The following is a 15,453-nucleotide window of genomic DNA, read 5'->3' as shown; positions in this document are numbered from 1 at the left end:
CCAGACCTGGTTAAAGTTTTTGTTGCAGGTCCTGTATCTAAGTTATTACTTGTCCTATCTTCACCAAACTTGCATGGATGATGCATGTGGACCTACCTATGGACTTGAAAGACTTGGATCCATGCTGAATCTGGGTCCTAAATTTCAGATGCTGGAGGAGGTTAAGGAGCAGGTTAAAGTTTTTGTTGCAGGTGCCCTTTGATAGCAATATCTAAGTAACTGCTGGTCCTAACTTCACCAAACTTGCATGGATGGTGTGTCATATGAAACTGATGCACTAGACAGGCTTGAATGCTGAATCTGAGCTATGGGTTTTGGATGCTGGAGAAGGTTAAGGTTTTTAGAGCTGCATGGTTAAAGTTTTTGTTGCAGGTGCCCTCTGATGATTATATCTTAGCTACTACTGGTCTTAACTTCACCAAACTTGCATTGATGGTGTGTCTTATGATACTGATGCACCAGACAGGCTTGAATGTTGAATCTGAGCTATGGGTTTCGGATGCTGGTGAGGTTAAGGTTTTTAGAGCTGGTTAAAGTTTTTGTTGCAGGTGCCCTCTGATGATTATATCTTAGCTACTACTGGTTTTAACTTCACAAACTTGCATGGATGGTGCGTCTTATGATACTGATGCACCAGACAGGCTTGAATGCTGAATCTGAGCTATGGGTTTCGGATGCTGGAGAAGGTTAAGGTTTTAAGAGCTGGTTAAAGTTTTTGTTGCAGGTGCCCTCTGATGATTATATCTTAGCTACTACTGGTCGTAACGTCACCAAACTTGCATGGTTGGTGCGTCTTATGATACTGATGCACCTGACAGGCTTGAATGCTGAATCTGAGCCATAAGTTTCCGATGCTGTATGAGGTTTAGTTTTTTGGAACAGGTCACATGTTTTATAGATAATAGCTTAATTGCATATATAGTTGATTAATTATATTATAAATGAAATGCAGATGTAGCTTCAGATGCAGAGCCTGATCTCCATTATCAAAGATGCAAAAAAAAAAATCTCCTACCTCAATCAAACCTGCTTGATAAATAGATGTTTTTGTTGTTAAATGATATAACATGATTCCTATGATAAAATATTGTATGATATGATACACTATTGTTTAATATGAAACAATATGATATCATATGTTATAATGGAAAAAGTTATATGATACAATATGATATTGTATCAATTTATTTTTTAAATTTTATGGTGTGAAATTGTATCATGATATTGTTATGTATAGTATAGTATATTATGATACAATATTGTATAATATGATATTTTATTATTTATTTATTATATATCACATGATACTGTTACATTAGATTTTGTAATATAGAATATTGTATCTTATGATACAATATTGTATATTATATAATATTATATCATACGATATTGTATTATATGATATTGGTTCCTATAATATAGTATTATATCACATGAAATTGTCTTATATGATATTGTTATATTATACAACATCGTGTCATACAATGTTATATAATATGATATTGGATTATAACATATAATATAATATCATTTGTTTTTATATTATGATGTATTATGTGATATGATATTGTATTATATAATACTAAATTGTATTACATATTATGGTATTGTATTATGTCATAAAATACAATTATTCATAACACAATACAATGTCATTTCATATGTTACAATATCATATCTCATCGTTGTTTATTACAGTATTTTATTGTATTATATGATATAAATTATAAATATGATAGGATGCAATATTGTATTTTATTTATTGTATTGATAAACATTGTATCTTATAATACCGTATGAAATGAACATATAATTATCATACCTTTTTTTAACCGATGATATATGATATTGTGTCAAAACAGTATCCATGTATCCAAGATCATAAAGTATGATTTTCATATAATATGATAAAGGTGGTCTCATAAAGGTGATGCCTCATAAAAGTGATGCCTCGTCTCGGTGAGCTTAGTAATCTGTGATTACCTATGTTTCGGCCGGTTATGCTATAAGACACGCCCATTTTGTGTCACTCATGTTTTATGAAGTTATTTGATTTTAGGGTTCAAAATTGATTCATAGTGTTATCAAAGACAAAGTCCGTTGAAAATGTAAATGTACATGTATAAGCACTATAAGATATTTCGAAAAAAGCGTCTACTGCTGTCTACCTTTTTCACTGGGCCACAGAAGGTGTTCTACGGAAAATCTTACGTGTACTAGTATATATATACGATGATAAAGAACATTATAGATATCTTTTATTTTCACGGTGCTTGGCAAAATCTGTGTAAATTGTTGTATTAAAATGTTAAATTCTCTATGTTGTAAACTACAACAAAGAGATCAATTAACTATTAAACATGGGCCGCTTGTTTTTAATAATTAACCTACTTATATAAAAAGGAATAACCGTCAAACTTTTTTTCGATAGCGATTCATCTTCGCTAGCCAAGTGTCCGATTCGTTTTTCTCATCGCCCAATAACGAATCGTACACTTGGCTAGCGAAGATGATACCTGTTATTTAGTTCATTTTCCATGCAGTCCTTAACACCAACACATTCATGCATTGATTCGCTTGATTTCTCCACAAAAATTAGTTTGATTTCGGTTGACAGCTTTATTATAAAAGATCACGGTGGTTGGATTTGGAGACCAGTTTTAGTAAAAGGTTTTCATAATTTGATGTTCAACGCTTCTAGAAAAGGGAATCGTAGATCTATATTTAGTGTTAGGCCTATATGTTTTATCACAGTACGATATTCATCATATGATTCAGTCTTTGAATACTTATCCGTTTTAGTCTTAGAAAAAAATAATGTATATTATTGTTTTTACTTGTACATATCTTTCGATTTGAAACTCTTCGATATTTAAGATTTTTTTCTTCAAAATTACAAACGAAATTTATATGGTAACGGGTGGTTTCGCTCCGATCGCTTGCTCGCCCTGAGAGGTTTCGCGCCGAGTGGTTTCGCCCCTTTTCAATATATGATATAGGTATTATTAACGATCAATGATTACCTGTATTTATCGATCTTAGCAAACCCCAAATAATTGCTAACGTTGTGTTTTATGGAATAATTTAAAATTATCGTGATTTTACGTAATCGAGCCGTCTTAATTAATGCCTTTTATAAACAAATAGTATTGAAGATTTAATAATTAATTTTTTTTTTGTTATTGCTATTTTTATACTGTATATCAACACAATTTGATATAATTATTTGCAATTACTTTGTCTGGAAAATGTAATATTTAATTTATTTAATTTTAATTCTTAAGAACGATTAATTCTTCTACATATATATGATCATTATAATCAGTTTATAAAATATGACATTGGTAATATATATATATATATGCAATGGCCAAATGGACATAAAAAAAATATCATATAGCTTGCAAAATAGAAAATATTCAAAGTCCGATTGAAAATATAATGAATACATTAATTTAACATGTATATGCGAGCATCTTATGGAATTTTATGCATTATTTATATCATTTTATAATCTATCATATCATATAATGCATTATATTTTAGGTACTCACCAACTTATGGCAGTAGAGGCAGCATTCACGAACCATTTCTTCGCTATACTCTTTCTGAATACTGGTTCCAAAAAATACGCCCTAACGAATTCTTGAGATACTCATCATTTAGTTCTCCAAATTAGATCGCAATCAAAGCTATTTATTTAACGGTTTTATTGATGATGGATTAATTGCCGACTAATTAAACTGCTCAGGCGATGTGTATAAAATTATTGTCTAATTAAACTAAATTACTTTCTAAAACATTTAATTTACCACTTATGTATAGATAGAAATAATTTAAATTACATATTAAAAAACCAAAGCAACAAGCAGTGTGTATTGTAGTGTTTATTAATACAATCGGGGCGAATCCACTCGGGGCGATCATGCATTCGGAGCGAAACCTCTCAGGGCGAACAAGCGATCGGAGCGAAACCACCCGGATTCATTTATATGAACGAATTAACAGTATACTGAAAAGCGACCAACACAAAAGAGTTCCACAACAACGTAAACAACTTGCCAGCACTTGTTTTGTTATCATATGGGAGATAAAATAGGGATATTTCAGCATGCGTATTATAGCAAAGGTAATTTTGTAGTTATAAGAATACAGCCCAAGCTTATACAAAGAGCTCATCTTTTAAAAATAGTACATTTTTGTTTGGAATCTGGCAGGAGGATCATTTCGAATTTACTCTATAGAGTTATCCATACCGCATTTATTTAAAACTAACTGATTTAGATGAAATGTAAATATTTTGAATGTTGTAATCAATTTATTCAACATATATTGATTTACAGACGCAAACAGACTCAAATTGAAGACACCAACACCTGATTGACAATGACCTCAAAATTACGAGGACCCAAACAGTAAGTCTTAATTGTGACATGCAAAATCAATGTTCATGTATTCTTAACTGGTCAGCTAAAATACCACCTTGTTGGGAAAGAGAAGCATAAAAGAAAAAAAAAGAACAACTTTGGTGTGTATAATAGTGTTTTGAAAAGCACATCATATAAATGCATGAACATTAATTGGTTTAGCTACTGCAAAGACTTTATTTAATGGTGGTACACACTTTTTAAAAGAGGCAATGTGCTTTATTAAATTTGAAAAGTTTTGTTTGTAAATTAATTGACCATGTTTTTGGTTCTTTATTGTTTATAAGATGGGCCATATAGGGTTCATTTAATAAGTGTTAAATCCATTTTGTCAAAAATATGTTATCATTAATTTCTAATAGTCAATTGAATATTCATCCATCCTACTTGAATACAATAATAAAAAGTTCTCATTAGATTTCTTGTTGTGAGTTGTGCCTAGCTGCCACAAATAATGACAATTTTTTTGATACAGTTTACAGTTGCTACAAAAAGAAAGTAAGAAGCTGCATGGTGATGTAGAAGATCTTGAAAATGCATTGATTCTTCACCAAAGGTTTCAAGAAGTGGATGAAAACAGTGTTAGGGGAATTCTAAGGTTAATAAATATAATTTAGCAAACAGTATTAATTATCAACATAATTACTTTAAGAAATCACTAATTTCAAAATACATGTTTGACATGTTCAAAATTTGTCATTATATACTATGGAATCATCAGATTTCGTGGGGGCCAATTTTCGTGGATTGCTGAAATTTTATAGGTTCGTGGGGACGTTATTTCGTGTATTTTCTTAAACCTACAAAACGAAATGTGACTTTATAACCCTAATATATAATTCGTGGAGGATGTTAATTCGTGGATGAGAGATACCCACGAATTCCACGAAAATTGAGCCACCACGAAATCTAATGATTCCACAGTATACAAAGACATAGAAATAGAACTAAGAAGTTCAAATAGAAGGACGTATTGGAACTATGAAAATGGTGTTATGATTGAATTAGGAACTAAGTTTCATTAAAAAAAAACAAGACTAATGTACAATAAAAACAATTTTATTGTCTCATAGAAAGGAAATTGGTGGATCAAGATGGGAGCATGGCGGTGCTGGAAAGCTGAACAGCTATAGAGGGGTGAAGGATCTAAACAGAGAAAACTCAGAACAGAAGAGAACTGTGTCCCAGAATCCAAAAAGAGATCAAAGAAATGGAGCCCAGCTGAAAGGAAACAGTAATAAAAACTTAACTGTTGACAGTAAACAGCTAGGCTTTACGTATAATGTCAGTGATAAAGCATCAGAAGATACATCTCAAGTAAGTGGAAGAAAGAGAAGAGAGAAGGAGTGTGCTCCAACTGATGAAGGAGACAAGAGAAAGAAGCAGGAAAGGGGAGGGAAGGAGGTACCCATTACTATGGACACCTTCACAGTGGATAAAGTGTCTGACATGAAAGCTAAAGTTTTGGAGAAGGTCAGTTCTAAAGTCATATGGAGAAAGAAAAATTCTGATATTAAGGATATAAGTGCAGAGAGTAAAACTAAATCAGGTGGTGTACAAAATGAAACAAAGTCAAAATCAGCTGTGAAAAAGGAAGAAGCTAGTGAATTGAGAGTACCAACAAGTGATTCTAGCAAAGAGGACAGAAGCAAAACTGTGAAAAGAAAGGACCTGGTGGCTCAGAAGGGCAATGTTAAACCTTCCAGGGAGTTGTATAAAGAGACCAAAAAAGAATCCCCAAAACAAACCAACAGAATCGATCCTGAATTGTTTAGCAAGAACACAACATCTTTATCAGAAGTCTCCAAGGTTCATGATGGTGAAGTAACATCCAAAAACTTCAACTCTCATTCCTCATATTCTAGTCAAAGTTTACAAAAGGAGTTGCTTTCAAAACCAAAAGACAATGGTCCTAGTCCAACAAGAGTGAAATGTGACCCTAGTGTTTACATGTGGATAAGGAGAATGGCTCTTTTGGAGGAAGAAAAATACATTGATATGTTTGCAAGAAACGAAATAGATCTTAGTATATTAATTACATTGGATGAAAAACAACTTGAAAAAATGGGAGTTCTGGCCTTAGGAGCAATGAAAAAACTCTTAACAGGAATAGAGGAACTCAAACAAAAGAAGGAAATCCAGCCAGTTCATCAAGATGAAAATTCTGTTACTGGTAAATCTAGTCCAAAGACCAGAAATACAGAAAAAATGTGTCCAACTACATCTGCTTCTGTAAAAAGCAAAAGTGAAATAAAGTCACCAAAGACTCCAGAGAGTTCAAGAATGAAAGACTCTTCATCTCCATTCTCAATTTCGTCCACAGGAGATGAAAAACCAAAAGATCGTACATTCACAAAGCCTAGTGCTTCTGTAAAAAGATCCAACAGCATATCACAAACATATACAAAAGTGGAGGCTGGCCAGAATTTTGGCAGTGAATCTCAAAGAAATTCAAGGAAATTGGATAGAAATAGCTCAGCTAGACCAAGAGATAGTTCACTGACCAGAGGCAAACCCAGTAAAGGGGTCCTGTTAGCTGACAGGCCACAGAGTAGCAAAGGGAGGAGCAGGAAACAGAAATCTGGTCCAAATCTTCCCAGGGCAAACTCAGCAAAGTCTGCAGATGTTACAAACAAAAAGGCAACAGAACTGGTCAACAAAAAGGCAGAAGAAGGTAAGAAACCTGTAATCTGTCCATATCTTTAGTTTAAGAAGATTTGCTGATAAATCTTAATATATGGTTGAGTAGCATTATAACATGTAGGATATACATGTTTTAAATTGTGGTAGATGGATATCAATTTTGTGTCACCTCAATAATTAATTTTGAAAATATGTTTTGTCTGATAAAATAGGATAAATTATAGAATCCTTTTTTAAAATACAAGAAATGAGCCTCTTTTTTACTTGAATTATCAGGCATCAAAGCAGCACTAAAGAGAAGCAAAATCAGACAGGAGCCATCAGAGGAGAGATTGTTAAAGGAACAAAACAAATATAACAGGGATGAAATGGCAGCAAGGCATATAGAGAGAGAAAAGAAAAAGGTTAAAATTCTGTTGTGAATGAAAAGATTTTTGTGTTTTTATAACAAGAGAGAGAGAGAGAGAGAGAGAGAGAGAGAGAGAGAACACTGAGGTTTTAATGTTACTATAATTTTAATTCAATGATGACAGAGAGAGGAATCATTGGAAAGAATGCAACAAGAGGAAGAAGAAGCAAGACAGAAAGAAATGGACACTACAGAGGATGAGGAAGACTCTTTGGAGGATCTAGTCAAGGTCATCAACTATGGCAACACAGTCAGGCCAACCGAAGGTGAGTAAAACCATTAATGTCATTCTCAGTTCTGAGTGAAAACTTTTTGAATGACGGAACTCAAGGAATGTCTGTTGTGAATCTTAGCTGATGGGGAGATTCCTTTGAGTTCTTCACCTCAGAAACGACCCCTGTATCGACCCAACCCCTCCAAACCCCCACTTAGACAAAGTATGGCTGCTCCAATCAGTTCCCCCTACCTCCATCAGGAAAACCAAGGTTTGTGTAATACATATAGTAGAGTAAAATTGTAAAATTCTCTTTTGAATTTGCTAACATTACAACTATATGAAAAAATGAATAGCGTTATCATGAGTGGTTTGATTTTATTTCAGGTTTTAGTTCCAACAGAAATATGTCCAGTCGACATTCCTACAGCTCCAGAACAAACACCGTCAAAGACATTGAAAAACAGGTATTAAACTTTAAGACTTTTATTTCTATTCAGGCAGGAATCTTGTGAAAGTGGGTCGATGTACATACTTGTCTGTATATATGTCACTGCTATCTACACCAATTTAACACTGCTATGTGTCATTAATATTGTCACTCCTGTCATTCATAACAATGTGACAGTACTTTAAAAGAACTGTAGAGATCACTTACAAAGTACCACTCTCGCTCAAGAGTCTTACATACTTATGTTGAAGTATTTTTTATTCTTGACAATATGTTTAGCCTGCTTACATGCAAAGTATTCATGGGTTAGTCACAAATCTATAGTTTAATTCATATGCAATGCATGTATTTAAAAAAAAAAAAACACAGTAAAAACTATTTATCAATAATGCAATTATGGTATGCATCTATATGCAGTATGTTTGTTTAAAAACAGTCAAAATTGTTGGTTTTTAACAAATTTCCTTATGTTATTATGTAAATAGATAAACACACTGACAAAGAAAGCTCTGGCAGGGGACACAGTCACAATGGACCTGGTGAAAGATCTCCAGAAACGCTTAGAGGAGCTAGAAACTCAGATCAAGAGCCCACCAGATAACTCAGTTGCTGGAAATCGAAGGTCAAAGAGCAGATATGTAGGTCAAGGAGATGCAAACCTTCCATTCAGTGACTTAGAGGGAGGTCAGAGGTCAAGGAAAATGTCAGGGTCACAGAAAAAAGGAGGAGATTTTGAGGAATTAAAACAGGAGAGGAAACAACACCGCAGCGAGCTTCGGCAACTTCAGTCGGAACTGAGCAGAATTCGACACAATGACCCAATTCGCTCTGTTGAGATCAGCATAAAGGATTTAGATTATGATGAGTCTGGTAATTTCTAACATTATATCTCAGACAGGGTAAATACCTTGTAGTATTATTTTAGGCGTACCCGGTAGTTTCTTTCAAATTTTTTTTTATAAGCAAGGTACCAATAACATATACATGTATCATAAACGATACGTGCAGCAAAAATGATACAGATTTTGTATACTCATGTAAACTGTATTTGATATCAGCAGAATGTATATGTGATAGATTGCATACTTTGAATTCAAAACTTTTTATTGATGTTCGATTTACACTGATTTTATAGATGTGATGGGAGAGGGGTCGTTTTCCACAGTTTACCATGGTCTGTACCAGGGATCAGATGTGGCAATCAAACAGCTGAGAGTTCCTCTCTGCCCACAGGACTACAACTACTTTGCTGCAGAGGTATCTATTAAAGACAATACTTAATAACATGGGTTGAACTGATATTCATGCGTGGAGAAGAAAGTTGATACTTGTCACTAAGATGTTTGTGGTTTTAGTTGGAAATTTATATATGGTTGGGGTATTATGCCTCACATAAAATCATGTCACTAGATAAATAAAACCGCTTAAAGAGTTTTGCAAATTCTTATCTGTTTAAAAGTAGATACATAAAAACTATCAAATACATTTTTTGGTAATCAGATTCTGTCAAGATCACCAGTCAATGAAACAAGACACCACATTGTGGTTTTCCTGACTTCCTGTGCCATTTAACGAGAGTGTGTATATATCTGACAGTGCATAATTTGACACTCTATAGGTGAACCTGTTGAAAGACCTTAGACATCCACGTGTGGTGCTACTGATGGGGGTTTGCACCACTGAGCGGCTCCCTCTGATGGTGCTGGAGTACATGGCCAACGGAACACTACACCAGAGGCTGCATGACACTAGCAGGTTGGTCACTTCTCTGGCATGAAAATGAGTATATCTTGATACATATATTGTCTGACCTATGCAAAATGTAATACACCACTTATACCTATATTACTGTAATTTTAATAAACTTGCTCTAGTGTAATGACTTTCCATCAATGTTAAAGAGATAACTTAGTGCATATTATACATTTGCAGCCCAGCCCTAGATCATGCAGAGTTCTTCAGATATGCTCATGACATTGCTCTGGGTATGAATTATCTTCATCAACACAAACCAGCAGTCTTACATTTAGACTTGAAATCAATGAATGTTTTACTGTGTGGGGACAATAGAGCAAAGATAGCCGATTTTGGATTTTCAAAATTCAGGTACTTTTCTTCAAATTCCTATACTTTAATTTTGTGAAAATAAGTGTGATAGTTTGTATAATAGGCTCAGTACTGCCACACTCCTAACAGCACTAGAAAGTGGGTTAAAGGGTCCTGAATTTGAGTCTAGTTGTGGACATTCACCTTATTTTATTACATAAAGAAAAACTCCATGATAAACCAGTTTCTGATTATGTCATTACTGGTAGATCAAGGAAAATCAGTGATGGTTTTATTCTTGTGGAAGTATTATACATTCTTGTATATGTATTTTGTAGACATGATGCAGACCTGAAGGCCAGTAGAGCCTCAAAGTGTAAGCCTGTTCAGGGCTCCCCCTGCTGGATGGCACCAGAGCTACTAGAAACAGGGGACATAACTACAAAGGCTGACGTCTACAGCTTTGCTATTGTCCTGTGGGAAATGTTAACCAGGAAACAGCCATTCGAAAATTGTTCAGTCTATCAGGTTTGCAGAATAATCATCTAATTACAGAGCCTCAAAATCCAAAATGGATATAAGATTCTTTTACTGTGTCTATTACAATCCCTCTTTTAAAGTCAATGGACAAACATGATAAAAGACCAAAAATATAGTTGCATGATGTGAATTATGTGAGATGGATGATATGTCACAATGATTAAAGTTGATTTTAAATTGTGTGAAAAAGGACATAAGATATTTGATGTATTTCTTAGGTGTTGGAGAAAATACGGACAAACAAACGACCAGAGATTCCAGAGTCATGTCCAGACCAGTTGTCTAGCTTCATCAAACAATGCTGGGATCCCCTACCCACAAGGAGACCTCCGTTCAGGGTAAGGAACAAACCTTGATTGCACGGGGACAGGGACAGGAAAAATTGGAGATTATATGTCAAAATTACATTTGTACTTCAAATTTAAGATATCCAAACTGTTTATTTTTTCTTTACTTCTTGCAAGTCCAAAGATGTACTCCCATGAAAATTCAAATTGCAAGTTGATATGTATATTAAATACATCTTAATGTTTTGCTTAGAACTTAAGTTATAGTAATCCAAAATCTTTGAACCAGACAAATTAAATTTGAGAAATTTAAATTTCAGGATATTTTGATCAAACTGGACCACATGACCTTTCCACCTGATTGGCAGGCTCTCTTTAAGGAGGCGGGAATTCCTCCTGTGGCCCTAGAAGATGTCCAATCAGCACGCACCATTATCAGTCTAGTCAGCAACACGTTGGATACAGAAAATGTACGCACACTTGTTCAGGACATCAGAATGTCACATGACAGTCATGTGCCCCCCACAGAGTCCCTGACCCTGTGTATTCCTGAAGACCCTACCCCCCGTCCAAGATCAAGTCTGGATTCTGACTCTTCATGCGATAGTCTTTCACTTTCCAATGGTTTCACAAACAAAAAATTAGAGCTTTCATCTCCAAGTCCAAATCAAGCACCTGTTGTGAGCAGCAGTGTGGATTTAAGTTTAAATTTGAAGGCTTTGAACAGCGAGAGGTCACCTATAGTTCATGATGCAAAGAAATCCATTGAAATCAATGAAAGCAATGACTCAAAGTCACCAATAGAAAAATCATCAAGCACATCTAACTGTCAGCAACACACAAAAACTGAGCAGCAAAATGTAACAAGCCAACAGCAGCAAATCACGACAGATGAACAAAAGTCCACTACACAGAGATCTAGTGTTACTAGGTTGTCACTAGATGCAGAAACTTTAAACAAGCAGAAGCAAAAACTGAAAACCTCTAATGATTTTGAAACGGCTAGAAAAGAATCTCCCAAAGTGCAGAAAAGTCTAGAAAAAAATGCATCTGTTACAAAAGAGAGTGCTTCCAAAACCCCCAAACCCACTCCTAGATCATCAAAAGGTGTTCCACATGTATCACTGCAAGATGAACTAAAGCTTCGATTAAGTAGTGGAGAGCCCCTGAAATCAAATGGTGAGCCAATATTAAAGGAAAATAAAATGGTTCCTGCTTCACCAGGAAAAGACAGTGGTTTACCTCCGACTCGTCAGACTAAAGAAACAGTGACTGTCCAGACTTCTAACTCCATCATGGAAAACATAGAGTCAGGAGAGGAGAAGAAAGAGGATAGATCTGAGGATATTGAGGACATTCCTGAGGAGATTGAGGACATTCCTGAGGAGATAGAGGAGGAAGATGACATAGATGTGGATAGTTTGGATGAAATGCCTCTTCGAGACAGCCTGGAAACAGAGAATAGTGGTCTATTAATGAAACAATCCAATTCCTTCAAAGTGGTCACAGATACAAGCACCAGAGAGAATGTTAGAAGAAGCAAAAATGGGTCCATCCTTGATGAACTTAATTCCAAGTTTTATGATGCAAAGAATGTGAAAGTAATAGGGCAACAGACAGGTTCTCTTTTGTCTTTAGGAACTGCCAGACAAAGTATTGAGGCATGGGTGGATGAAAAAGATAGAATGGACAGTGCTAGAAGTGACCGCTCCAGGAAAAGAACCCCTCCCTCACAGATGATGCCTCCCCCAATACTGATCCCAGAAAACCCACCCCCTCCACCTCCCCCTCCCCCTCCTCCTCCACCACCTTTTTCAAGCCAAAGTCTTCAAGGGCCACCTACTTCAATACAGACTGGATTTTCAGTGGTCTCCCCTTCACAATCTTCTTTGAAAACCTTGGCTCTTCCTTCTACCTCCCCACGGCGTAAACAGCCAATAAAATCTGAGGCAGAGTTGAGGACTAAATTTAGCTCTGAAAATACAGGGTTTATGTTGAAGTCAGTAGAGCTGCGTGAACGAAAGGAACTTCTAGTCCCAACAGATGAACCTCATCCCTATCAACTGAAGGATCTAAGTCAAGTCAGCAAAGGAACCATTTCCTCCATAGCAGACATTCTGAAACAGGTATGATCTATAATAATCATGAGCAAAATAATGTGAATACCAGTATTCAGTGCTATCATACATGCAACTGAGATTACCGGTAAATTGATTCCAACATTAAGAGTTTAATTGGGGGGGGGGGGGGGGGGGGGGGGCAAAATTGAATAAAGAAATGACAAGTGCAACTTCATTATACATGTATTACATGTATATTATATGCATAATTTTTTGCCTTTATATTTTTTAGGCTGTGTCAAGCAGGCGGATGGCTATGAAAGAAGATATGCATAGCCCCACCCACTCTGTTGCCAGTAGTTGGTCATTTGTAGATGATTGACAGCATCATGAAGACACTCCCCTGTTTATGTTTTTGCTAGTCTGTCTTACATTTATTCTCAAATATGTACCACAATGTATTCCTTTCAGTGTATTTGCTAAAGAGAGGCAAGTGCATCCATCCTTGATCTTCTAAGTTTAGATTAAATTAAAAACCTTGTCTGTCCCTCTGTCCAGCTTTTTAAATAATACTCGTAAATCATAAATATTTGTAGTGGCTCAGTTTTCGTGGAATTTTATCTGTAACCCTCATCCACTTATTCCAATTCTCAATTGATTTTAAAATTTGATCTGTTTTCATTATTTATGAAAGTGAGTCCACCAAACTATGTGCCCAGAATAAAAACTGTACCCCCCCCCCCCTCAAACAAATTCAAATAAATTCACAGTAGATTAGTTCTCCATTAATAAATCTCTATTACACTGATATAATTCAGCACATATCAGGCAGGCAATGTCAGTCTACAATTTGCAGGCATATGTCCTAATTTTATCTAATATTGATACATATATTTGAGGACAACACTCATAACTAATTTTATTAACTCATGCCAAAAGAATTTTTTACCCTACTTTAGCACTTCATATACACATTAGTCTGATCAAAGCATTCATGCATTCATTTTCTCAAAATCCTTTCAAACTGACTGTTAGATTACTAGCTAGTTTCAGTGTCAAGATCAAAGTCCTCAGACAACCTTGACCTTCAATTTTATTTTGTTGTGAATCTCAATAACATGCCATTAAGGCATTATTTCATGTCATTATTAATGCACTTATGTTATTGTATCAAGTTGGACATTCCAAAACCTATTGAACATACACAAGTGATTTACACTGACAACATCTAATTTGTTTGTAATGATATGGCAGTTACATGTATAGGTAAAAAGTTACCGAGTGCTGAAGGTAATATATTGTCTACACAAAATAATGTGATTCAAGCAATGAACAATCGTTTTCAGTTTAGTGCTAATAAAGTAATATTGTATATGTTGCCATGCAAGTGTTCTGTGTGTTGTCAAATTTTTTGTCACATTCCAATCTTTACATGCTATTACATGTATTTTAAAGTATCTATGTTGTGCAGTGTCATAATGTCTTAAATTGTCACCATTTTCATACACAAACTTTAATTAAGGTATTGTGATGTTATTTTTTATACTTGTGTCATGGAGTGCAAGAATCACTTTTTTTTTTTAATTTTTGGGGGGTTTTAGCACAATTTTTGTTTGTTTTGGTTGAAGAACACTTTATAGAACTGCAGTTTACATGTATGTATGAATTATAAAAATACATGTAGTTACAGAGTTTAAATTAAGATTATTTCAAGCATAAAACATTAATAACACTTAATATGTTAATAGATAGATAGATTTTTATTGTAAAGAATCAGGTAGTCCATTTAAAACAAAAACAATCTATATAGAAAATTAAATGTATTTACTTAAACATTTATTATAATTTATTTACATGTAGTAAATATAGTAGAGATACATGTAAGTAATATAATTATCTACATAGTTATTTAACTATTTACCTAAGGTAGTTTACTTGGTTCTGCTTGAAGCTTGCGGGGTGTAAAAATTGAAATTCTTTTGAAGTGATTAGATTGAAATTTGATTTATGCTACGACCAGTAGCTCCTTTATTTCAAATATAAAACTTGTAAGAGAGTGAAAATCTTGCCATTGCAAGCCAATGCTGACCTGCATTCCATCAATTTTAAAGGCATAAAGAGCTGATCAACATTTATAAATAGCAAAGAGGGGCCATTCTTTGAGAGCAAATATGAATAATATTAATATAATATATAAAATAATTCAGCATCCGTCCTTGTTAGCCAATTCTAGCTCAGGGTTATATATTTACATTGTTATTAGTTATCAATGACTGTACGTCTCTTGTTGTAATGTAATACTGTATGTATAGTATAGACTGCAGCAAACAATGTAATCAATTTGATAGGTACAAGTACTGTTAAATGTATTGTCAT

General features: G+C 34.6%; 1 protein-coding gene across 1 annotated transcript; it reads left to right on the top strand.

Moving 5' to 3' along the window:
• Positions 1–3,997: 3,997 nt before the first annotated feature.
• LOC128192724 (cyclin-dependent kinase 12-like) lies at positions 3,998–15,442 on the top strand. The gene is made up of 16 exons (XM_052865647.1): positions 3,998–4,129; positions 4,344–4,415; positions 4,903–5,025; positions 5,501–7,101; positions 7,347–7,474; positions 7,604–7,745; positions 7,833–7,964; positions 8,081–8,160; positions 8,630–9,014; positions 9,280–9,401; positions 9,763–9,899; positions 10,077–10,250; positions 10,529–10,718; positions 10,949–11,068; positions 11,338–13,143; positions 13,370–15,442. Exons 2-16 carry the CDS (start codon positions 4,387–4,389, stop codon positions 13,457–13,459), a joined length of 5,259 nt encoding a protein of 1,752 aa, XP_052721607.1. The 5' UTR covers positions 3,998–4,129; positions 4,344–4,386; the 3' UTR covers positions 13,460–15,442.
• The last annotated feature ends 11 nt before the right edge of the window (positions 15,443–15,453 follow it).

This window comes from Crassostrea angulata, chromosome 7 (genome assembly GCF_025612915.1).
Source record: "Crassostrea angulata isolate pt1a10 chromosome 7, ASM2561291v2, whole genome shotgun sequence".
NCBI classification, from domain to species: Eukaryota; Metazoa; Mollusca; class Bivalvia; order Ostreida; family Ostreidae; genus Magallana; species Magallana angulata.
Note: the sequence above shows the minus strand (reverse complement) of the source record. Positions and strands in the feature narration are given on the sequence as shown.